The sequence below is a fragment of the Chiloscyllium plagiosum genome, unplaced genomic scaffold (assembly GCF_037043375.1).
Source record: "Chiloscyllium plagiosum isolate Xiang-an unplaced genomic scaffold, Cpla_swu_hap1 HiC_scaffold_28, whole genome shotgun sequence".
NCBI classification, from domain to species: domain Eukaryota; kingdom Metazoa; phylum Chordata; class Chondrichthyes; order Orectolobiformes; family Hemiscylliidae; genus Chiloscyllium; species Chiloscyllium plagiosum.
The window spans coordinates 4,615,528-4,641,968 of record NW_028270166.1 but is presented as its reverse complement, the minus strand read 5'-3'; the positions used below and the strand labels follow the sequence as shown (position 1 = coordinate 4,641,968).

Below are 26,441 nucleotides of genomic sequence, written 5' to 3'. Positions count from 1 at the left end.
TGTCCTACTGCCTTCAGGGATTTATGGATAAGCACTCCAAGATCTCTCAGCTCCTCTGCATTTCCTTGCCCACTGCATTTCATTCATTGAGTACTCCATTTAGTATTTAAAATGATTAATTGAGCTAGCAGCTATTGCTTTTAGTGGAAAGGATTCCACCACCATTCATACAGTCATATAACCGGAAACAGACCATTTGGTCAAACCAATCCAAGCCGAACGTAATCCCAAACGAAACTAATCCCACCTGCCTACTGCTGGCCCATATCCCTCCAAACCTTTCCTATTCATGTACTTATCCAAATGTCTTTTAAACATTGTAACTGTACTCACATCTACCACTTCCTCAGGAAGTTCATTCCACACACGAACCACCCTCTGCATGAAAAAACTGCCCCCCATATCTATTTTAAATCTCTCTCATATTGAAGAGATATTTCCGAAACTGTCTCCCAGATGGGCCTGGCTCAGACTTCAAGATTATGTCCCGTTGTTTTGGAGATGTCCATTAATGTGAAATGCCCCGATATATCTCTCCTAATGAGTGAGCACTGGAGCAGGGGTAGGCCATTCAGCCCCTTGAGCCCGTTTTGTCATTCTAGACAATGATTGATCATCTACCTCAGAGCCATTCTGCTGTGCTATCCCCATATCCCTTGAAGTAATTCATAAGTAGAAATCTATCAATCACAGTCTTGAACATACTCAATGATTAACATTCCACAGCCCTCAGGGATACAGAATTCCAAAGATTCACCAGCTTCCAAGTGAAGAAATTTCTCCTTATCCCAACATGAGATGGCCTGATTCTACCCCGAGTCTGTCCCTGAGTCACCAGCTGGGGAAAACATTTTGTCCTGCATTAGAAACATTTACGCAGGTACATGGATGGGACAGGTATGGAGGGATATGGAGGGATATGGACCAAATGCAGGCAAATGGAACTGGTTTAAATTGTAAAACTGGGTAGCATGAGCAAGTTAGGCTGAAGGGCCTGTTTCCATGCTGCAGACCTTTATGGCTCTGTGACTCTATCTGCCTTGTGCAGCACTATTAGAATTCAAAGAGAAACCTCTTTCAAATTCCTGCCAACGATGAACAAATAACCCCTTTATTTTCTTTATTACAGCAAAGGAAACCCTTAAACCCGTAGGCTTATGAATGGACCTCTCAAATTTTAAATCTAATGTTGATCTCACTCCTTGTACACCTTCCTTGCAGCTATAACTTTTTATTCTTTGCTCTGTTCAATAACCCTATGCTTTTGGTACGGTATGATCTCTCTGTACTGCATGGAAAACAAACCTTTTCACTGTTTGTGACAATAATAAATCAAATCAAATCAAATTATTCTGTGCTTTGCATCATTTAAATCATGGTCTGTTCTGTTCTTTTGATCTAAAATGGTTGGTGTTATGCTCATGTACATTGGAATCTATTCACCACAGTAAATCACATTGACTTAATCACACAAACTGTATTTTTCAGTTTGCACAACTTTCTCTACAACCAACGCTGTGGACACATGTTAAGAAAGAAGTAAGTCTTGAATTTATAGAGCACCTGACATGACTTCTGAACATCACAATGCATTTTACAGTCACGGAGGCACTTTTGAAGGGTGTTCTCTGTTGTAGTGCAGGAAACGTGGCAGCCAGTTTGCACAGCAAGATCCCACAAACCGCAATAACATAATGACCGAGTGATCTTCTTCCTCAACAAAGGTTAGGGAAGGAATAAATACTGGTTCCCGGAAACTGGAGAGGACTGCCATCACAAACACGGCCTCCCTTCACAAACAGCATCTGTTGTACCTTCTGCATTTTCAGCTGAAAAGGTCTCAGTTTAACTCCTCAATCTGAGATCTGGCAATTCTGGGGAAGGATCTGCACTTGGAATGTTTACATGGCAATTCCACTTACAGACATGAGATTGTTATGTGTTTCCAGTAGGTTTTTCACAAAATTGCTTCAGGCAAAGAACCGTGTTTGAACATGTTAAAGAATTCTCTGCACAATCCTCCTCTTCTTTCCTTCCAAATTCCCTGTCTTCAGTCAAGCACTGAAAATTCTCTCTCATTTCATCACGAGTTCCAAGCTCTAACACCATAAATTAACAAAGAACTGAGGCAGAAAGGTAAAACACAAGGAAGAGCAGAAAAAAATTTCCTTTTCTCAGCGTCCAATACTTGCAAAATGTCAATAATTAGTTGCTGAACACATATTGTCAAAAAAACACACAAGTTCAGGAATAGGCAAAACATAACCATTTCATCAAAATCACCTGACAGTGCGGCACTCCCTCAGCACTGACTCTCTGACAGTGCGACACCCTCTCAGCACTGAACCTCTGACAGTGCGGCACCCTCTCAGCACTGATCCTCCGACAGCGCAGCACTCCCTCAGCACGGACCCTCCAACAATGTGGCACCCTCTCAGCACTGACTCTCCGACAGTGCGGCACTCCCTTAGCACTAACCCTCCAACAGCATGGCGGTCCCTCAGTACTGACCCTCCGACAGTGCAGCACTCCCTCAGCACGGACCCTCCGACAGTACAGCACTGACTCTCTGACATTCCCCGTTCCCTCAGCACAGACCCTCCGACAGTGCAGCACTCCCTCAGCACAAAACACCCAACAGTGCGGCACCCTCTTAGCACGGACCCTCCAACAGTGCGGCACCCTCTCAGCACTGACCCTCTGACAGTGCGGCACTCTCTCAGCACTGACCCTCCGACAGTGCAGTACTCTCTCAGCACGGACCCTCCAACAGTGCGGCACCCTCTCAGAACTGACCCTCCGACAGTGCAGTACTCCCTCAGCACGGACCCTCCAACAGTGCGGCACCCTCTCAGCACTGACCCTCCGACAGCGCAGCACTCCCTCGGCACGGACCCTCTGACAGTGCAGCAGTCCCTCAGCACTGACCTTCCGACAGTGCGCAGCTCTTTCAGTACTGGACCTCCAACAATGAGGCACTCCCTCAGTACATGTGGTTCTGTTATAACATGCGTTTTGTAAATGCGAATTGCCTGTAACGCAATTGACGAATTGCAGATGCTTTTTCTAAAGCGTGAACTTTTAAAACATGTGTTAGCTGTAACACGGTTACATCGCCAACACTTTAAGCGCTGTTTCTAACATGTGATTTTTCTATAACGCGTGATTGCACAACAACGCAACTATCCCATTGTAGATGAACTGACTGTATAGTCCTGTGACACTTCAGTGCCCCTTCCATTCTGCAATAGGAGAGTCATCCTATAACATGGACCCAGGTCCAGAGATGAAACTCAAAATGTATAGCCTTCGGAATTCTCAGTCCTGTTCAAAGTGCAGGGTTTAATGGACATAATGCAGCTAAAACATGATTCTTTGACCGCAACCAAATCTCATTGCCTTAAAGATATAAGAACGTATCATGTGAACATTAAAGTGGAGCTTTAAAATGCCTTGTTATCTTCTAAATTGCACATTTACACAAATCCTGGTTGGTCTGTCCTGAAAGCATGTGGATTGAATAGTTGTGAGGGAATTTGCCCTGATTCAGAGACTGAAACATATGGCCACAGTTCAAGGATAAAGGGCTGAACATCAGGGTTTACTGTGGAGAAAGACATGGAAGATTATTGAATGTGGGGAAATAGATGGTGACATCTTGAAAAATGTCCATATTACAGAGGAGGAAGTGCTGGATGTCTTGAAATGCATAAAAGTAGATAAGTCCACAGGACCTGATTAGCTGTACTCTAGAACTCTGTGGGAAGCTAGGGAAGTGATTGCTGGGCCTCTTACTGAGATGTTTGTATCATCGATATTCACAGGTGAGGTACCAGAAGACTGGAGGTTGGCAAACGTGGTGCCACTGTTTAAGAAAGGTTGTAAGGAAAAGCCAGGGAACTATAGACCAGTGAGCCTGGCATCGGTGGTGGGTAAGTTGTTGGAGGGAATCCTGAGGGACAAGATGTACATGTATTTGGAAAGGCAAGGACTGATTAGGGATAGTCAACATGGCTTTGTGCATGGCAAATCATGTCTCACTAACTTGATTGAGTTTTTTGAAGAAGTAACAAAGAGGATTGATGAGGGCAGAGTGATGGACGTGATCTATAGTCCATTAAACCCTGCACTTTGAACAGGACTGAGAATTCCAAAGGCTATACATTTTGAGTTTCATCTCTGGACCTGGGTCCATGTTATAGGATGACTCTCCTATTGCAGAATGGAAGGGGCACTGAAGTGTCACAGGACTATACAGTCAGTTCATCTACAATGGGATGGTTGCGTTGTTGTGCAACCACGCGTTATAGAAAAATCACATGTTAGAAACAGTGTTACAGCCAACACATGTTTTAAAAGTTCACGCTTTAGAAAAAGCATCTTCAGTAAGGCGTTCGACAAGGTTCCCTATGACAGTATGGTTCACAATATTAGATCTCATGGAATATAGGGAGAACTAGCCATTAGGATACAAAACTGGCTCAAAGGTAGAAGACAGAGGGTGGTGGTGGAGCGTTGTTTTTCAAACTGAGTTCTGTGACCAGTGGAGTCCCGCAAGGATCGGTGCTGGGTCCACTACTTTTCATCATTTATATAAATGATTTGGGTGTGAACATAGGGGGTATAGTTAGTAAGTTTGCAGATAGAACCAAAATTGGAGGTGGACAGCAAAGAGGGTTACCTCAGATTACAACAGTATCCAGACCAGATGGGCCAATGGGCTGAGAAGTTCCAGATGAGGTGTGGTTTAGATAAATGTGAGATGCTGCATTTTGGAAAAGCAAATCAGAGCAGGAACTATACACTTAATGGTAAGGTCATGGGGAGTGTTGCTGAACAAAGAGACCTTGGACTGCAGGTTCATAGCTCCTTGAAAGTGGAGTCACAGGTAGATAGGACAGTGAAAAAGACATTTAGTATACTTTCCTTGATTGGACAGAGCATTGAGTATAAGAATTGGGAGGCCATGTTGTGGTTGTACAGGACATAGGTTAGGCCAGTTTGGAATATTGTGTGCAATTCTGGTCTCCTTCCTATCAGAAGAATGTTGTGAAACTTGAAAGGGTTCAGAAAAGATTTACAAGGATGTTGCCAGGGTTGAAGGATCTGAGCTACAGGAGAGGTTGAATGGGCTGGGGCTGTTTTCCCTGGAGCGTCGGAGGCTGAGAGGTGACCTTATGGAGATTTATAAAATCATGAGGGGCATAGATAGGACAAATAGACACCTTCCTAGGGTGGGGAGTCTAAAACTGGAGGGCATAGGCTTAGGATGAGATGGGAAAGATATAAAAGAGACCTAAGGGGCAACTTTTTCAGGCAGAGGGTAGTGCATGTATGGAATGAGCTGCCAGAGGAAGTGGTGCAGGCTGGTACAATTACAACATTTAAAAGGAATCTGGATGGGTATATGAATAGGAAGGGTTTGGAGGGATATCAGCCAAGTGCAGGGACATGGGATTAGATTAGTTTAGGATATCTGGTCAGCATGGACAAGTTGGACCAAAGGGTCTGTTTCCATGCTGTACATCTCTATGACTCTATTTAGGACTGAAATGGAGAGGAATGCTTTCATTTGAGAGTTGTTAGAATTCTTCATCCCAGAAGATTGTCAATGTTTATTTGTTGAATATACACAAAGCCACTTCGTGAAGGATGGTATCGAGCTAATTTTTGTACTTATACATGGAATGAAAAAAGAAACTTCAAATTCAACCAAACTGCAATTTCAGCTAGTGTCTCTTGTTATTGGTTCAATTGAAACCCTAGTTGATGCCAAATACCTACATGTAGTTAAACACAATAAATATACAATTAATAAATAACATTGGGACATCTTTCAATGATTGAAATAGAAATATGGCATTTAATATTTTAACAAAAGCGTCAGTGTCAAACATAGGGTTAGATACAGAGTGAAGCTCACTCTACACTGTCCCCATCATACACTCCCAGGATAGGGACAGCACAGGGTTACATACAGAGTAAAGCTCCATCTACACTGTCCCTATCAAACTCCCACGAAAGCAACAGCACAGGATTAGTTGCAGACTAAAGCTTCCCCTACACTGTCTCCACTGCAGCTACACCAATGTTTTTCAGCAGACATACTAATAGCTCCTTTTTGGCCTTTTAGCACCAGTTGTGTTCCTGCAGAGTGCTCCGTAATATTTTATTGAGTTGCAGAAATTCAAAATCTCAGGAACAGATTAAAGTCTTTGGGAAATGGGCTCAAAAAGCATGACTTTAACATTTCAGGTAATGTTGCCAGTCTCAATAAGTTAATTATCAGAACCAGCCTGGATTCCAATCTGTTCTGAAAGGAATAATGAACTCAGTCACTGTCAGGGTGTAGTTGATAGCCTCTATTCTAGATGGTGGAAACTGTGGGAGAGAAATATCGAGACAGTAATCATATTGTCATGGGCAAGGCTGAGATGATCAGGACGTTGCTGAAATGTGACTTATTTATTGAAATAGTAAGAGCTGATATTAAGCTAACTGGAAGAGAAATTTTACCAGCTCCATCCCCACCGACACCCTCTGACCTCTTCCCCCTTCCAGTGTTCATGATGGGGGCTCCAATAACTGTAAATATCACGTCTCGATCTAATCAAAACTGGACTGGAACTGTTACAATCTGTCCTTACCTGACCAGGACTGTAATGAGATTGTTGTAATGAGACTGTTTGATTGGGGATGTAATCAGTGGGTTACAGCTTCACTGAAGTCACCAGGATTACCCACTCACCTACGTCCCACAAGCCAACTTGCTAAGGTATCTATAGCCAGCTAATCACATCCCATTCATTCTTTTCCCAATTTGTTTTATTCATTCCCGGGATGAGGGTGTCACTGGCTAGTCCACCATTTATTGCCCATCCCTAATTGCCCAGAGGGCAGTTAAGAGTCAAACACATTGCTGTGGGTCTGGAGTCACCAGGTAAGGATGGCAGTTTCCCTGAAGGATATTAGTGAACCAGATGGGTTTTTCCGACAATTGACAATGGATTCATGGTCATCATTAGATTCTCAATTCCAAATGTTTATTGAATTCAAATTCCACAATCTGTCATGGCAGGATTTGAACCTGGGTCAAATTTGAACAATCCAGCGAATATAGCACTTGGCCATTGCCTCCCTCAAAATAAAATTATATTTGTCACCTTTCCCCATGTCCAGCATGTCTTCCAAAATAGCCATTGTTTTGAGAGAACTCTGCAGTAATGTTGCTTGAGGCTGCTGCAGCTGTGTCCATGGATTGTGGTTCTCCCATTAATTCCAGTCTGAATGGTTGTCCTTTCCTGGATTCAGTAACATCTGTGTTCTCTTTGCCATTGGGGGTCTGCAGTGCAAGGTTGCATGCAATGCACTGCTACCACTGACTCCCTTGCATCGCTGCCTTGCTCTTAACTTACAGAAAGTCTCTCTTCCCCTCAGTAAATCATTTAAATCCTATGTCTGGACAATAATATACATTACATAGCCAACAGGTCTCCAGGACAATGTCCTCCTGCTCCTCTTCGAGTCTTGCTCATATGTTTCAATTATTCTGCTCTGTTGATATCAGTGCCATTGTAAACATGATCATAACTAATATATTCACATCCCATTATGCTACAGTCATGCTCCCTTTAGATGGCTTTTAACGTGTTTACTTTTCACAATTTTCCAAAGATTTCTGGATTTCTTGGTAATTGATGATGTATTAAGGTTTACACTTAGGTTTGAGATGGAACATTGTGTTGTTCTACAAATTGCAGCTTCATTTATAAGCTGTCGGTTATGAAATAGGTTTTATCAAGAAGGTAGTGTTGATTCTGGACAGAAAACCCATTCTTGCAGTGAGTCTGTGTAACGACTGACAGTCCCAGTAACCTCTCTCTAAAATCCATCATTTCTGCAAGTCTCACAGAATCTTCGGTTCATTAATTCAGCCATCTTGGACAAGTTGGACTGAAGGATCTGTTTCTGTGTTGTATGACTCCATCTTTGAGAGACCCTACATTCCATTCTAATGTTTCATACAAATGTTTCTTCAACGGTTGAAGTTTAATTTGTCTTCATTATTCTATCTGGAGTTTATTCCAAACATTTGTTGTTATGTGTGTAGCAGAGGAACCACAACTTGAAGTGCAAGAATAATGAGTAATGCAGATGCCCTCAAACCAACAATAAAGGATCTATAATCTCCTGGTCGCATGTCCAATATCATTTTCCCAATTATTAATGTCACATTTGCCCAGGTTCTCTTGACCTACATCCAAATTGATTACATTTTAGGTGGAGTTGGTAATGCAGGTGGTAACTCTCAAATTCCCTTTGACTCAATTATTTCCTATCTCTTTGTGCAGTTCCCACATTTTAATGTAACTAGATTAGATTCCCTACAGTATGGAAATAGGCCCTTCGGCCCAACAAGTCCACACCAACCCTCTGAAGAGTAACCCACCCAGACCCATCTCCCCACATTTACCCCTGACTAACATACCTAACACTATGGGCAATTTAGCCTGCCCAGTTCACCTAACCTACAAATCTTTGGATTGTGGGAGCAAACCGGAGCACCCAGAGAGAATGTGTAAACTCCACACAGACGGTCACCCAAGCCAGGAATCGAACCCAGGTCCCTGGCGCTGTGAGGCAGCAGTGCTAACCACTAAGCCACCGTGCTGCCCTATGTATGTGTACATATCTATAGACATTTGTGGGATGCGGGCCTCGCTGGCTAGGAGAGGCATTTATTGCTCATCCTTAGTTGCCCCTTGAGAAGGTGGGGGTGAGCTGCTTTCTTGAATTGTTGCAGTCTATTTGCTGTAGGTAGACCCACAATGCTCTTAGGCAGGGAATTCCATTATTGTGACCCATTGACAGTGAAGGAACAGCAATGTATTTCCAAGTCGAGTGGCATGTGGCTCGGAGGGGAACTAGTGTGTGGTGGCGTTCCTATATATCTACTGCCTTCTAGATGAAAGTTAAAAATCACACAACACTTCTGCCAGAAGGCAGAGAGAGTGGAAGCATGGGGTCTTTTTCAGGATATCAGCTGGTGGCTAGTGAGTGCTGCAGTGGTCAGTGCTGGGACCACAACTATTCACATTAATGTGTAATGTTCTAGATGAAGGAACCAAGGGCACTGATGCTAAGTTTGATCCAAAAGCTCGTACTTCCAAATAAACCTGCTGGACTATAACCTGGTGTTGCGTGATTTGTAACTTTGTCCACCCCAGACTAACACCAGCACCTCCACATCACTTCTAGATGTAAGTGGCTGTGGGTTTGGAAGGTGCTGTATGAGAATCTTTGGTGAATTTCTCCAGTACATCTTTTGATAGTCCACACTGCCGCTAATGAGCATCGGTGGTGAAGAGAACGGATGTTTGTGAACATAATGCCAGTCAAGCAGGCTATATTGTACAAAATGTACATATTTAATTTGAAAAGGCGTGTTACATGTTTGGAATGAGCTGGTATGAGAGTCAGTGGATTAATGAATAACTAAATGATGGATGTAATGAGAGACCAAACTTGCTGAGTGATTAGCTCCAGATAAGCACCATATTCCTGATGAAGGAAACGTCCACATGCCCGAAATGTTGATTCTCCTGCTTCTCGGATGCTGCCTGACTTGCTGTGCTTTTCCAGCACCACACTCTCAACTCTGATCTCCAGCATCTGCAGCCCTCACTTTCTCCTTTGAGATATGAAGAGAGATGGTAGATTTAAGGTAAGGGGCAGGAGGTTTAGACAGGATGCGAGGAAAAGCGTTTTCAGTTAGAGGGTGGGAATCGGGAACTCACTCCCTCATCACATTTAAGAAATATTTTGATGTTCTTATGGACTAGATCAGACCACTCAAAAGATTCTTAAGCAGGCAGCCCTAGACCTAACTCTGCAATTTATTTCAGTAAGTGTACAGTGAAAATTACCAAGAGTAAGATAGCTAGGTTGACTACTAGATTTTAAATCGGACAAAAATTTATTCACAAAGTCACACAATGAAACACAAAGAACAAAGAACCCCTACGGAACTCAACCTATCCAGCTAGACGTAATTATGCTGTTCCGAATATACACAACAGTCCCAATAAGCAAACTCCTTTTAAAATCCAGTATAAATGGAACACATGCTTACAGGTTGAAGTTGAAAGGCAGAAAGGAGAGAGAGTTTCCACACAGCTCCCTGCTGAACTTCCCTGTTGAACTCAACTAAAAACAACTCAGCTTAGCTCAGCTAGAGAGCTGACCACTCCCTTCTCTTTATACAGATCACTTCTGAAGCATGACTACTTTGGCCTGAAGTCTCATGTGTTTACATATAAAGAAAAGGCCTCTCAAAATCCTTTTTCATCTCTGTACCAAACCAGACTGATCGGAGACCGGCCCAGTTTATTGCTCCTCTGAAAAAAAAATCAAAGACAGAATCCCCTTGAGCCAAGGAACAGCTTTTAGGAAAGAAGGGACTAACTTTGTGACAATGTACACTTGTGATACCAAGGCTCCAGGCTAGGTGCAGGAAAATAGAATAATCAGGTGGTTGCTTTTGACCAGTGTAGACCTGATGGGCTAAATGGATTTTTCTTTGTGCTGTAAGTCTCTATGACTCTATGTGTCTATGACTTGCATTTATATAGCACAACATTGTAACATCTCAAAGCATTTTCACTGAATGAAGCATTTGTCACGTGTAGCTGCTGTTGTAATATGGGAAATGCAGCTGCCAGGAGCAACACAGCAAGATTCCACAAACAGCAATATGATAATAACCAAACAAACTGTGTTAGTGATGCTGGTTGAGGGCTCAATGTTGGCCCTGAAACACCAATAAACGAAACAAGTTAAATGAGTGTGTGGCGCAGATTGAAATTGGTGGGTACGATGTTATGGGTATCTCAGAAACTGCAAGGGGATCAGGACTGGGAGCTAAATATCCAAGGATATACATCCTATTGAAAGCTCAGGCAGATGGACAAAAGGGACAAGGTTACCTAGTTTGTAAGATACCCGGGTTCAATTCCCGCCTCAGGCAACTCTCTGTGTGGAGTTTGCACATTCTCCCCGTGTCTGCGTGGGTTTCCTCCGGGTGCTCCGGTTTCCTCCCACAACCCAAAAAATGTGCAGGTTAGGTGAATTGACCAGGCTAAATTGCCCGTAGTGTTAGGTGAAGGGGTAAATGTAGGGGAATGGGTCTGGGTGGGTTGCGCTTTGGTGGGTCGGTGTGGACTTGTTGGGCTGAAGGGCCTGTTTCCAAACTGTAAGTAATCTAATCTAATCTAATCTAATCTAATCTAAAGTGATATACAGCCCTTCTTCAGAAGAAGGTCTTATGCCGGAAACATTGATTCTCCTGCTGCTCTTCGAATGCTGCCTGGCCTGCTGTGTTTTTCCAGCACACATTTTTCAACTCTGGTACTCCAGCATCTGCAGTCCTCACTTTCTCCTAAAGTGATATACAGTCAGGTGGCATAGAATCTGTATGGGGAGAGTTGAGGAACTGCAAAGGAGAAAAGACCCTGATGAGATTTCTGTACAGGCCTCCTCGCAGTCGTCAGGATGTTGGAAAGAAAATAAATCAGGAAATAGAAAAAGGCATGTAAGAAATGCGCTATTACAATAATCATGGGGGACTTCAATATGCAGGTGGGCTGGGAAAATCAGACTTGTCAGGGATCCCAAGAAAAGGAATTTGTGGAATGTCTACATGATTTTTTTGGGAGTAGCTTGTGGTAGAGCCCACTGAGGAACAGCCACTCTGGATTTGGTGATGTTTAATGAGGAAGACTTGATTAAGGAGCTAATGGTCTGTAAGAGTCTACAATATGATAGAACTCACCCCGCAGTTTGAGAGGGGGAAGCTGAAACAGATGTCACAGTATCACAACTGAGTAACAGTAACTAGAAAGACATGAGGGAGGAGCTGGCCAGAGTTGATTGGAAGGGAAGCCTAGCAGGAAAACAGTGGACCAACAATAACAGGAGGCTGCAAAATAAGATAAGAGCCCATGGTGTTAGGGGCAAGGTACTGACGTAGATAGAGGATTGGCTGACTGGTAAAAGGATGACAGTAGGGAAAAAAGGGGCCTTTTTCAGGATTGCAGTCAATGACTAGGGGAGTTCTGGAGTGGTCAGTGTTGGAACCACAACTATTCACATTACGTATTAATTTTCTCCATGAAGGAGCTGAGCACACTGTTGCTAAGTTTGCACAAAGATAGGTGGAGGGACAGGTTGTGTTGAGGAAGCAGGGAGGCTGCAAAATGACTTGGCAGAAGTGGGTACTGCAGATGCTGGAGATTAGAGTCAAGATTAGAGTGGTGCTGGAAAAGCACAACAGGTCAGGCAGCATCCGAAGAACAGGAAAATCGATGTTTCGGGCAAAGGTCCTTCATCTGGAATGAGGCCTGATGAACAGCTTTTGCCCGAAACATCGATTTTCCTGCTCTTTGGATGCTGCCTGACCTGTTGTGCTTTTCTAGCACCACTCTAATCTAGACTGCAAAAGGACTTGGGGACAGGTTAGGAGAGTCAGCAAAGAAATGGCAGATAGAATACAAAGTGGGAAAGTGTGAGGGTATGCACTTTGGTCAGAGGAATAGGTGCACAGATTATTTTCTAAATGGTGAAAGGCTTTGGAAATCTGAAGCACAAAGGGACTTAGGAAACCTGATAGAGGATTCTTTTAAGGTTAACATGCCCTTCAGTTGGCAGTTAGGAAAGCAAATGCAATATTTCAAGAAGACTAGAAAACCAGAGCAGGGATATACTGCTGCGGCTGTATAAAGGCTCCGGTCAGACCACATTAAGAATAGTGTGAACAGTTTTGAACCTCATATCTAAAGAAAGATGCTCTGACCTTGGAGAGGGTCCAGAGGAGGTTTACAGGAATGATCCTGGGGATGGAGGACTGGTCATATGAGGAGTGATTGAAGATTCTTGGTCTGCATTTGATGGAACTTAGAAGGATGAGGGGGTATCTGTTTGAAACTTACAGAATACTGCGAGGCCTGGGTTCAGCAGGTGTACAGATCTCTCCACTGATAGGAGAGATGGGGACCTGAGGGGACAGCCTCAGAGTGAAGGGATGACCTTTTAGAATTGAGATGAGGAGGAATTTCTTCAGCCAGAGGGTGGGAAATCTGTGGAACTGATTACCCAGAGAGCTGTGGAGGCCAAGTCGTTAGGTGTTTTTAAGACAGAGATAGACAGGTACTTGATTAGCAGGAAGGTCAAGGGTTATGAGGGAGGGGGGAATGCTAGAAAATGGGGTTGAGAAACCTATCAGCCATGATCGAATGGCAGAGCAAACTCAATGGGCTGAATGGCCTGATTCTACTCCAATATCTTACGAGAACACCTCCCCTCTTCTTTGAAAAGATCTTTTGGGATCTTATAACACCTTCCCTAAAGGGTCAACAAATTGAGGGGGGTGGGGGTGGGGGTGGGGTGGGGGGGTTGGGGAGGTTAGGGATTAAAGGCATTGGCTCAATGTCTCATCTGAGGAATGGTCTGCCCTCCCCCACCTCAGTAAAGGCACCATGGGCTGTCAGCCTGAGTTATGTGACCAAGTATCTGAAGTGGTTACTCAGAGACGTTTATTGACATTTTTAGGAGTGTTTTAGAATACTGTTACATATTCCTTCAATTGGATTGAACAATGGATTACATTTTAAAACCAGAATGTGCTAAACAGCTTCGAGTCATCCACAGTCAGATTCTCACTGCTGGCTGCAACAAAATAACATCAACCGAGAAAATATCACAAAGCGAGATACATTTCTAATCTCATCCGATGTTCATGTTCTATATTGGAGTCTCTATCTCACTTTCCCTCCTTCACATTCCTCTCCTCCATCAGGCACTAGCTGCCACTTGGTTTCTACAAATCAAGATAAACACAGACCAGGCTTCATGTTACAATGTCATTAATCAACTTAACACCTTAACACCCCCAATGACGCAAAACTGCTGCTGTGCTGGTCACTGTCAGCAGAGCGGCCCAGTGTATTAACCACTTGAAAGGCTGATAAGCCAGTCCTGTTACCTTCCAACCTTTCAAACTCCCATCTGAGAGGAGATGTCCTTCAGAACTCAAGTTTCAAAGTGCTTTCTGTGAAATAAAAAGAGTTGCAACATTGTCGAGAGTGTGGTGCTGGAAAAGCACAGTAGGTCAGGCAGCATCCAAGGAACAGGAGAATTGATGTTTCGGGCATAAACCCGCCATCAGGATTTCAGCAACTCAGGATCCAGAGTTGCAACATTGGTCAACATTTCAACATAGCAAGATCCCAAGAGCTGTGGCCAGGTGAATATCTGGCCAGTCCGTTGTCTGGTGCTGAATTGGGGATAACTATTGGCTGGGACATTAGGGAGAACCCCTCTGCTTCTAGTTGTAGCCATCGGCATTGTACTTTTATCTGACCCTGCAGCATTCCCACAGCACTGCTTTGGGAACGTCAATCTGGATCTGTGCTCAGTTTAAGGGAAGTAAGGAATCGAACTCACAGTGCTCTGACACAGGGGCAGCTGTGTGCTATCCACTGGGATGGATTGATATCAAGCACAGTCTTTCACAAGGTATACAGAAACCTCAAGTGTTACAGACAAATACTACAACCACTCCAACTGCCCATCTCACTCACTCAGTCCTGTTCAAGGAGATCACCATGAGTGTATGAACATTGCAGTAAGTCATCAGGAGTGAATCAATACTTACTGTGAAGCAGGAGCTTAATTTCATACCCAACCTCATGCCACACTTGCTCTGGGAGTGTTTGATGGGGACAGCATGGAGGTAAAAGGGCAGAGAGAGCATTACCTTTAGTTTAAAAGAGTAGTGAGAGATTTTCTCTTTATCTAACCCCGTACAGTCCCTATCTTGGGATGGTTTGATGGGGACAGTGTAGAGAGAGCTTAACTTTCAGGTTAAATGAGTGCAGGGAACTTTACTCTGTATCTAACTTTGTGTTGTATCTGTCCTGGGACTGTTTCATAGAGACAGTGTCGATGAATTTTTACCTTCAGTTTATTATTAATTTAAAAGAATACAGGAAGTTTTACTCTGTATCTAACCCTATGCTGTCCCTATCATGGGAGTGTTTGGCAGGGACAGTGCAGAGGGAGCCTTACTTCCTGACTCAGTTGACCACAATTTGATACTTGTCTGTTTGCCCCATCTCAGAAATGTCATACTGTCTGCATTTCAAGTGTACTTGCTGGATGAAGAAGATATTGTAACTAGCCTCAGAGTAACCTAACTGTACATCATGCCCAGCAATTATATCCTCAGTCAAAATGGAGACCCAGGTCTTAGTTCTGCTTGCCATAATCCATATTAAGGGGGAGAACGTGAGGACTGCAGGTACTGGAGATCAGAGTTGAGAGTGTGGTGCTAGAAAAGCACAGCATCCAAGGAGCAGGAGAGTCGACATTTCAAGCATAAGTTCGTCATCAGGAATGTTCCTCAGATGCTGTGCTTTACCAGCACCACACCTTTTTACTATGATCCATATTAACTTGACTATTGCTGGAAAAAGATGCATTTTGTCAAAGTTTTTCATCCTATTTACATCAGTTCAATTCACAAAAGCTTACCAATGTAAAGGGCAAACTTCATTTATATCAGAAAAGAAATTGGCAGTTGACTATCTGTCATTATTAACTGGTGTAATCTCTATGAGGTAAAAACAATGACTGCAGATGCTGGAAACCAGATTCTGGATTAGTCGTGCTGGAAGAGCACAGCAGTTCAGGCAGCATCCAAGGACAGGCAAAATCTGAGGACAGGCAAAATCGACGTTTCGGGCAAAAGCCCTTCATCAGGAATAAAAAAGGTGTAATCTCTATGGCAACCCCTCTATCAGAGTCTCCTTGCCAAGCAATTAGCACTCTCCTATCATTTAGTATAAATGTTATTTTCTCTTTATTTGGTATTCTTGTGAATTGTCCTGGTGAGTGAGAGATAAAAAGATTTGACAACATGTTTTTTATCAGGAATATTCTGTATCGTTCTGTGCCATCAAATAGCCATATTAAGGTATTGATCATACCCATGAAAAACAACAAGTTGAAATTCTTCCAAGTTAATCATTCCTAGTCCAAACAGCCTGCTTGTATTTACCACACAGTAATCACTCAGTACTAGCAGGGAAAGAGAGTTGACCTTTCAAAACCTCCCCTCCCTTCCTTGTTGGCTTTTTACTAATAACAGTTTGTGTGACATGCGTTGGAAGTAAATTGTGGAAAACTGTTCCTCTCTCCTTTCGGATTTGGAGGAGGCCAGGCCGCTGCCATTTGATTAAGATCATGTCTGATTTGTGTCTTAACTTTCTCTACTTTAGATCCCAAACCTTTAACAGCTTTTCCTAACAGATTCTTTTTCATTCATTCTTTTGATCAGCCATCACTGACGAAGCCAACATTTATTGGCCAGCCCTAACTGAGAAAGTGGGAGAGAACTGCTTCTTGGACCATGACATTTGAGGGGTGTAGGGACACACACAATGATGTTAAAGGAAGGAATTCCAGGATTTCGATCCAGCGATACCGAAGGAACAATGATATATTTCCAAGTCAGATCGGTGAGTGAGTCAGAGGAAAATATTCAGAGTGTTTCCTGAATTTGCTGCCCTCATCCTTCTAGATGGTAGCAGTTTCAGGTTTTGAAGGTGTTGTCTTTGGTGAGTTGCTGTAGTGCATCTTGTAGTCAGAATACGCTGCTGTAACTGTGCGTCGGTGGTGGAGAGACTGAATGTTGAATGCATTAAATGCGATATCAATAATCAGGCTGCTTTGTCTTGGATGATGTCAAGCTTCTCAAGTGTTGTTGGACCTGCACCCATCCAGGCAAGTGGAGAGTATTCCACCACACTCCTGACTTGAGTCTAGTAGATAGTGGACAGGCTTTGGGGAGTCAGGAGGGGAGTTGCTCACTGCAGGATTCTCAGCCTCTGACCTGCTCTTGTAGCCAGAAGATTGACATTGGTGATGCCCAGGAAGATGATGAGTTCACCTCTATGGGGAGGTATAGGTGTAGTGATAATACCACCAAGCTTGTAATTCTAATGATACCAAAACAGAAATTGCTGGAAAATCTCAGCAGCTCTGGCAGCATCCGTGGAGAGAAATCAGAGTGAATGTTTCAGGTCCAGTGACCCTTCCTCAGAGAATTGACCTTGATTTCTCTCCACAGATGCTGTCAGACCTGCTGAATTTCTCCAACAATTTATGTTTTTGTTTCTGATTTACAGCAGCTGCAGTTCTTTTGGAATACTAGTGTGCTGTAATAATATAGGTTTAAATCCCAATTTAGCAGCTGGTGGAATTGAAATTGAGTTAATCATTCTGGAATAATGACCACATTATTCCAATTGATTGTTGGAAAATCTCATGTGGCTCCTCAATAATCTTTAGGGAAGGAAATCTGCCGTCCTTACCTGGTCTGGCCGACACATAACTCCAGACACACAGCAATGTGGCTGACTCTTAACCACCCTCAGAAATAGCTGAGCAAGTGCTGCCCTCAACAGCAACACCCACACCACATGAAAGATTAAAGGCAAGAGTGCATGGTGCCAGGAACTATGCATGATCCTTGAAAGAGGACTGTGTCCCTGAGGGAGATACCAGCCAGCTGTGAGATTGAGACCTTACCTAGTATCAGCCCACAGTTAGTGAAAGAGATACACTGACAGAAATGGTATTGCTATAACCCAAAACCTAACCACCACTACCTCCCCTGAGGGAATGCAAAACTAAAACAACAAACAGTTTGCAGCAAGGGAATGCAAGCCCAGTTTAAGTAAACTGTCCTCATTATTTAATGCTTTCAGTCCATATCACAAACTTGATTGAGTTCTTTGAGGAAGTAACAAAGAGGATTGATGAGGGCAGAGCGGAAGATGTGATCGATATGGACTTCAGTTCGACAAGGTTCCCCATGGGAGACTGATTAGCAAGGTCAGATTTCATGGAATACAGAGAGAACTAGCCATTTGGATACAGAACTGGCTCAAAGGTAGAAGACAAGAGGTGGTGGTGGAGGGTTGTTTTTCAGACTGGAGGCCTGTGACCAGTGGAGTGCCACAAGGATCGGTGTTGGGTCCTTTACTTTTTGTCATTTACATAAATGATTAGGGGTTACCTCAAGTTACAATGAGATCTTGATCAGATGGGCCAATGGGCTGAGAAGTGGCAGATGGAGTTTAATTTAGATAAATGCGAGGTGCTGCATTTTGGGAAAGCAAATCTTAGCAGGACTTATATACTTAATGGTAAGGTCTGAGAGAGTGTTGCTGAACAAAGAGATCTTGGAGTGTAGGTTCATAGCTCCTTGAAAGTGGAGTTGCAGGTAGATAGGATAGTGAAGAAGGTGTTTGGTATGCTTTCCTTTATTGGTCAGAGTACTGAGTACAGGAGTTGGGAGGTCATGTTGCGGCTGTACAGGACATTGGTTAGGCTACTGTTGGAATATTGTGTGCAATTCTGGTCTCCTTCCTATCAGAAAGATGTTGCGAAACTTGAAAGGGTTCAGAAAAGATTTACAAAGATGTTGCCAGAGTTGGAAGATTTAAGCTACAGGGAGAGGCTGAACAGGCTGGGGCTGTTTTTTCTGTTGTGTCGGAGGCTGAGGGGTGACCTTATAGAGGTTTACAAAATTATGAGGGGCATAGATAGGGTAAATAGGCAAAGTCTTTACCCTGGGGTCGGGGAGTCCAGGACTAGAGGGCATAGGTTTAGGATGAGAGGGGAAAGATATAAAAGAGACCTAAGAGGCAACGTTTTCACGCAGAGGGTGGTACGTGTATGGAATGAGCTACCAGAGGAAGTGTGGAGGCTGGTACAATTGCAACTTTTAAAAGGCATTTGGATGGGTATATGAATAGGAAGGGTTTGGAGGGATATGGGCCGGGTGCTGGCAGGTGGGACTAGATTGGGTTGGGATATCTGGTTGGCGTGGACAGGTTGGACCGAAAGGTCTGTTTCCATGCTGTACATCTCAATGACTCTATATCTCTCTTTTTTTTGTCCTTATAAAGTCAGAGTCATAGAGCACAGAAATAGACCCTTTGGTCTAATCAGACCATGCCGAACCTAATCCCAAACTGAACTAGTCCCACCTGCTGGTACTTAGTCCATACCCCTCCAAACATTTCTTATTTGTGAACTTATTCAAATGTCTTTTAAACATTGTAACTGTACTCACATCTGTCACTTCCACAGGAAGTTCACTCCACACACAAACCACACTCTGTGTAGAAAATGTGCCCTGCATGTCCCTTTTAAATCTCTTTCCTCTCACCTTAGAAATGGACCCCCTAGCCTTGAAATCCCCCATCCTCGGGAAAAGACAACTATCATTCCTCCTATCCACACTTCTCAGTATTTTAGAAACTTCTATAATGTCACCTGGGGACCTATCTGATTGTCCCACTCCATCATCCAGGAGCATCAAATCCAATGACAGCAGCTGCTCTAAATAGGCTCTGTAGGACATTGGTAGTGTCTGTACCTCTGGGTCAGGAGAGCCAGGTCCTAGTCCCACCTGGACCAAGCAGAGTCCAAGCAGGTTGAGGAAACGAACTGCAATTGTTCTGACTGACTCTAATAATTCACATAATAAAAACAATACCTTGAATTTATGCATCACCTAACTTGAAGTGAGCAGCAAGCAAAAGTTAGAAAGAGTCATGTCAGGAGACATCCAGGCTCGATCAAGGAAGAAAGCTTTAATGAGAGTCGCAAAGAGGAGAGAGAGAGATAGAGAGAGGATGGAGGTTAGGGAGGGAATCTCAAAGTTTAGGAAAAAGGCAACAGAAGCCAATGGTGAGAGTGATGGAAATCAGGAATCTGTATGAGGTAGGACCTGGAGGAATCTCATTGGATCATGGGGATAGAGGAGGTGGCAGATGAGAGAGACCATGAAGAGATTTGATCTGTTCACCAACACTATGAGAGACCGGCGTTTCTGGGCTGTTTATTGATTTTGCAGATGTGACCTGATTTCCTTGTTGATGATGTGAGGGTGAGCTAGCACAGTGGGTCTTTCCTCTCTCTCCAGCTCCACCCAATTCACACCAGGAAACTGCAACGTGGATATGTCAAAGAAACACATCTCACTAGACCATTAGGCAGCCATATTCTGCTGTTAACTCTCAATGTGAATGAGTATCTCTTCAATGTGCTACTTTCTGCACAGACTGGGACTCTACTCCTCACCATGTCTCACACTACCTAACATTACAATCAGCAAAATCTGGGAAAAGCATTAGTGGGAAACCCTTTACAGTCTTACTCGCTCTCTCTCAATCCCTTCAGGCAAAACCCTCACCAGCATTCGGATTCCACATGCAACTGCCCTGACTTCCTCCAAGTGCCCATCCAGATAATGAATCTAGGCAAGCTATTTAATTGTGGCTGGTCCTCACTGTCAAGCCCAGTCCTGCCTTCCTATGACAAATGCACTTTCCAGCTGATGATCAGGGGGTGGTGAATAAGAAACAAACTAATCACAGCTCCTACAAAATGTCAACATCCCCAGAGCATTGATAGCGTGGGAGGCATTTCTAGTATATTTACTGGATGGTGCATCTATCCCTTCAGAATCATGGAGGACACTAATATTCTGAAGGGGAACATGATTGATTGACTAAGCAAAACAAAGAAAACTGTTTTTAAAAATAAGTGCAAACATCGGTCATTTAATGCTTAAAGTTCTGGCAGTTAAACAGTTCCATTCCTGCCCCAGTCTGCCTGCTATTGAAAACCTCAATCATGACTTTGTTACATCAAGATCCAACTATTCCAATGTCAACTTGTGGTCATCCATTACTAAGCTGCCCATTTCCTTCACTGTACCTAGTTTCATTCACCTAGCACCCCCTGCATGTGCTGCCCAACATTGGCTCCTCCTTAAGCAATATCCAGGCCTTAGAATTCTCATTCACATTATCAAATCTCTCCGTGAACTCACCCCTCCGATCTTCTGCCATCTTCTCCAACACTATGACCCTCAGAATAATTGTACCCCTCTGATTCCAGCCTCTTCAACTTTTCAGATTTCCATCTCTACACTCCTTCAGCTGCTTAGACCTGAAGCTCTGGAATTCCCTCCTCTAACCTCTCTCATTCGTGCTTTCTCTCTCTCTCTCTCTCCCCACCTCCCCACCATCCTTAAAAAAATCTCCTTCAGACCATCTCTTTGAGTAAGCTTTTGGTTACTGACCTAATATCTCATCACTTGATCCAATATAATATTTCCCTTTGCCACGCTCCTGTGAAGTACTATTAGGTAATTTTTGGATTAAAAACACTATGCACGTTTTTTTTATTGTTATTAACTGGAGTTCCAAGTAGCAGGAAATTCCACATGACTGCAGAAAATTTACAGCAGAGTGAAGGCCATTCAGTCCATCTGGGACAGACCAGTGTTTCTGCACCTCTTAAACTACCTTCCAATCTCACCTCATCCTTCTATTCTTCTCTCCTTCTTGTGTCTATCCAGCTTCCCCTTCAAGGTATTGGTACTAATGACCTTGACCAGTCCTTTTTGGAGTGAGTTCCACATTCTCACTGCTCTTTTACAATTCAGGTGAAATCTCTCTACCCTATTGGTTATTTTAGTGACAGTCTCATAGTGTTGGCCCCTAAATCTGATCAGCCCAGACAGGTGGAAACACTTTCCCTACATCAGCCTGAAAAAACTTCCATTAAAGACCTCTGACAAGCCACTGCTCTAGCTTCCTGTATCTGGAAGAGTTCAGATCTGTTTTGATGGTTACAAACCTGCAGTTTACTCATGTCAGCTGAAATGAGGAAAACCCAAGAGAACTGCAGATGCTGAAAATCAGAAACAAAAACAGAAATTGCTGGAAAAGCTCAGCAGGTCTGGCAGCATCAGTAGTGAGAAATCAGAGTTAATGTTTCAGGTCCAGTGACCCTTCCTCAGAACAGGCCTGCCAGATCTGCTGAGCTTTTCCAGCAATTTCTGTTTTTACATCAGCTGAAATGAATCTTCTTTGTTCTGCATTTTCTCAAATTAGATTTTATCCCTCGTGTACTATGAACATCACTCTTTAAACTCCTAAATATTACCTCACAAAGAAATGAACTGCAGTAAATTACCATGCCAGTCAAAGAGAACACAGCGTTACACACTTCAACCGACACTGAGGGAGCTCATGAGTTTAAAAAGTTTTTACAAGTTAATAATATTTTCCTACCGTCTGGATTCCAATTGTTTGAAGAGTTTACTGATAACACACCGTTTTCTCTTGAGAATGAGAATTATTAAATGTTCTCTCTTTCCCAGCTTCTACCTTCTCTGTGACTCATGCTGAAACTTCAGCGAGCAAGTCAGTGCTTGGTCTGAGTTTGTGGCTCACCAGCTTTCTAAGTGAGAACAACCCGCCCCCAGAGCCTCACAAATCTGAATGTGTGCACCGATGTAATCCCATTCCATGGAAAGTGCTTGATAATTACACAGTATCAGCAACATCAGGTTAACTCTTTCTGAGTCACACTCTGCAAAATGTCATTAACTAGAAGGGCAGGGGAAAATATTCTAGACGGGTTTATCAGCTGGAATTTACTTTTGCTTTTTGCTGATCAAGACTAACAGCAGCAGACCCTAGCTCCTCAGTGCACACCCCCTCGCAGCAAGGAAGGGTAAACTAATTCTTCACTAAATGGATGTATGTGTTGGGTCAAGGAACAACGATAAATTTCCAAGTCAGGATGGTGAGTGACTTGGAGGGGAGTGGTATTCCCATACGTCTGCTCCTCTTGTCCTTCTACATGGAAGAGGTCATAAACAAAATCAGAAATTGCTGGAAAAGCTCAGCAGGTCAGGCAGCATCTGTGGAGAGAAAGCAGAGTTAATATTTTAGGTCCAGTGACCCTTTCTCAGTACAGTCACGGGTTTGGAGAGTGATAACTTCCTGAGAGGGTAAATGTTGGAGGCTGTTTCCCCTTGTGGGAGAGTCTGCGTCCAGATGGCATCACCTCATGAACAAGGAGTCACCTGGTTAGACACAGATGAGGAGAAATCTCCCTCTCAAAGGGAAGTGAATCTGTTTAATTCTTTACCACAGAGGGTTTCGAGGCTGGGTCATTGAGTATATTCAAGGCTGAGATGGACAGATTTTTAAGCAATAAGGGGGGGATCAAGGATTATGGGGAAAAGGCAGGAAAGTGGAGTTGAGGATGATCAGATCAGCTATGATCTCATTGAATGATGGAGATGACTCGATGGGCTGAATGGCCTAATTCTGCCCTAAATTTAATTGAGAATCTTTAAAGATATCACGCTGAACAGAACCCACAAGGAGTATTAGGAACAGATAAGAATGTCTTACCAGAATTGCTTGTGTCCCATGAGCAAATAAAGAAAAGAGTTTAGTTGAGTATGGTGTTGCTGCACCTTTGGAAATTCATGTTCCTAAAATGGAAGTAAGAAAGGAAAGGAAAACTTGAATTTATATGGTACCTATTACTGCATCAGAATGTCCAGTGCCTGACAGCCAATCAAGACCTCTCAGAAGTGTATTCCTTGTTGTCATCCAGAAAAATGCATCAACTAGTTGGTGCACAGCAAGATCCCACAAATAGCATTGTGTGTAAATGGCCTGATGGTCTGTTTTCATTGGTGTGGGTTGGGGAGATATTCCTTTGCCTCCCAACTCCCTGTACATCAGGAAGAACTCACTGTTCCTCTTCAAAATGAGTGGCATGATGGCTCAGTGGTTAACACTGCTACCTCACAGCTCCAGGGGTTGGGTTCAGTTCCACCCTTCAACAACTATCTGAGTGGAGTGGAGTTTGCACATTCTCCTCTGTCTGCACGGGTTACCTTTGGGTTTCGGTTTCCTCCCACAGTCCAAAACTGTGCAGGTTAGGTGGATTAGCCATTGGGAAATGCAGAATGAGATTTTGTCAGGAGTTCACGATTCTGAAATTGTACCTCTCTTTTTTCTCTCTGCAGAACTTGCCTGACCTACTGGGTATTTTCAACGGAGTGTTTTTATTATAGGAGACCACAGAAACCGAGTTAAACAGATTGATTTCTATCAGAATGTTTATATACCAAGAGTCTTGGTACAAAATGCGTCTCAAGCTGTTATATATTTCAGATGTTTAAAGACAGTTTAATCCACCCTCTGACAACTCCATCGACTCTCTTAGATTCCTTAAGTGCTGTTATGGACCTGCTCCAGACTGTCTGCTTGTCCCTGAATCAGCTCCGTCCGCTAGTTACGATGCAGAAAGAATAACAAGACTCCCTTGTGGATTAAAGCTTTCACAACTTAAAGAGAGGAAATGGAAAACTGGCAGAGGATCACACATCAACCAGCTGTACTCCCTGAAACCCTCACTGTTCGTACATACTCCATCAAGTCCAAAATTTACTTTGTCGCTTACTTTGCAGTGTGTTGTCCCAATGCATCAGCAAGGTGTGGTGGACTAACTGGGTCATAGGGAAGGATGAGAGGGAGGGATTGCAGGATACAGGGAGATTGTAGGCAATTGAGTGGGGCTGAGGGAGATGAGGAGAGTGTGGGTTGGATTGAGAGATACAAAGAGATGTGTGTGAGGGTGGGATTGAGAGATACAAAGAGATGTGTGTGAGGGTGGGATTGAGAGATGTGGGGAGTTTGAGGGTGAATGGGTGAGTGATATTGAGTGATGTGGTGCGGGGTGGAATGCGGGTGAGATTGGAGGATTTGAGTGAGTGGGGAGTGTGCTTCATTTTGAAAGTGAATGATGGTCACAGTACTACACAATGTCGTCAGGTTGTGAATAGCACTCAATAACTGCAAGTTTTTCTTTCGGTTTTTCGAGGCATTTGGTATTTTACATTAAAGAGTGGAAATGAAGTCAATGGCTGAGTGCAAATATCTGACCACAGCTTCACCACTTCCTCTCCAATTAGAATTTCAAAGTCAACAACTGATTAAATCTTATGTTTTTAAAAAAAATATTTTCTCATAATGTGGGTGTTGCTGGCTGCCACAAAATTTATTGCCCATTCCCAATAACCATTGAGAAGGTGATAGTGAGCTGCCTTCTTGAACCACTGCAGTCCATGTGTTACAGACAGATCCTCAATGCCGGTACAGAGGGAAATCCAGATTTTGACCCAGTGATACTGAAGAAACAGCAATATATTTCCAGGTCAAGATGGTGAGTTTCCTGGAGGGAGTGGTGTACCTATACAGCTGCTGCCCTTGTCCTTCTAGATGGAAGTGGTCCTGGGTTTGGAAGGTGCTGTCTAACGAGCTTTGGTGAATTTATGCAGTGCATCATGTAGATAGTACATGCTGCTGCTACTGAGTGTCAGTGGTTGAGGGAGTGGATGCTGTGGGTTATGGTGCCAATCAAGCTGCTGCTCTCTTAGATGATGTTGAGCTTCTTGAGTTGCAGCTGCACCCATTCGGGGAGGGTTCTATCACACTCCTGACTTGTTCTGTGTAGATGAATCACTTGCTGCAGGATCCCTGTCTCTGACCTGCTTTTGGAGCCTCAATATTCATATGTCTGGTCCAACTCAGATTCTTGAGGAGAAAGTGAGGTCTGCAGATGCTGGAGATCAGAGATGGAAATGTGTTGCTGGAAAAGCGCAGCAGGTCAGGCAGCATCTAGGCAACAGGAGAATCGACGTTTCGGGCATTAGCTCTTCTTCAGGAATGAGGAAAGTTGGTCCAGCAGGCTAAGATAAAAGATAGGGAGGAGGGACTTGGGGGAGGGGCGTCGGAAATGTGATAGGTGGAAAGAGGTCAAGGTGAGGGTGATAGATCAGACTGGGGTGGGGGCGGAGAGGTCGGGAAGAAGATTGCAGGTTAGGAAGGCGGTGCTGAATTTGATGGATTTGACTGAGACAGGGTGGGGGGAGGGGAAATGAGGAAACTGGTGAAATCCGAGTTCATCCCTTGTGGTTGGAGGGTTCCTAGCCGGAAGATGAGGCGTTCTTCCTCCAACCGTCGTTTCGCTGTGGTCTGACGATGGAGGAGTCCAAAGACCTGCATATCCTTGGTGGAGTGGGAGGGGGAATTGAAATGTTGAGCTACAGGGTGGTTGGGTTGGTTGGTCCGGGTGTCCCAGAGGTGTTCCCTGAAACGCTCCGCAAGTAGGCGGCCCGTCTCCCCAATATAGAGGAGGCCACATCGGGTGCAAAGGATGCAATAGATGATATGTGTGGAGGTACAGGTGAATCTGTGGCGGATATGGAAGTTTCCTTTGGGGCCTTGGAGGGAGGTGAGGGGGGAGGTGTGGGCGCAAGTCTTGCACCTCCTGCGGTTGCAGGGGAAGGTGCCGGGAGTGGAGGTTGGGTTGGTGGGGGGTGTGGATCTGACGAGGGAGTCACGGAGGGAGTGGTCTTTACGGAATGCTGATAGGGGAGGGGAGGGAAATATATCCTTGGTGGTGGGGTCCGTTTGGAGGTGGCGGAAATG

At 43.9% G+C, this 26,441-nt stretch overlaps 1 protein-coding gene across 4 annotated transcripts in view; it reads right to left on the bottom strand.

Annotated features, from left to right (window-relative positions):
* LOC122565478 (3',5'-cyclic-AMP phosphodiesterase 4C-like) overlaps positions 1–22,367 on the bottom strand; it is a 357,513-nt gene extending 335,146 nt beyond the window's left edge. Inside the window, exon 1 of one of the 4 annotated variants that reach the window (XM_043721488.2) lies at positions 22,215–22,367. Coding sequence is in view for 2 of the 4 variants with exons in the window: in XM_087975916.1 (XP_087832042.1) it covers positions 1,564–1,570 (7 nt within the window). In the remaining 2 variants the exon portion in view is untranslated. Of the gene's footprint in view, positions 1–1,563; positions 1,881–22,214 lie in introns of those variants that run through there. The other 3 variants (XM_087975919.1, XM_087975916.1, XM_087975918.1) reach the window with 3 other exon arrangements.
* Positions 22,368–26,441: the final 4,074 nt, after the last annotated feature.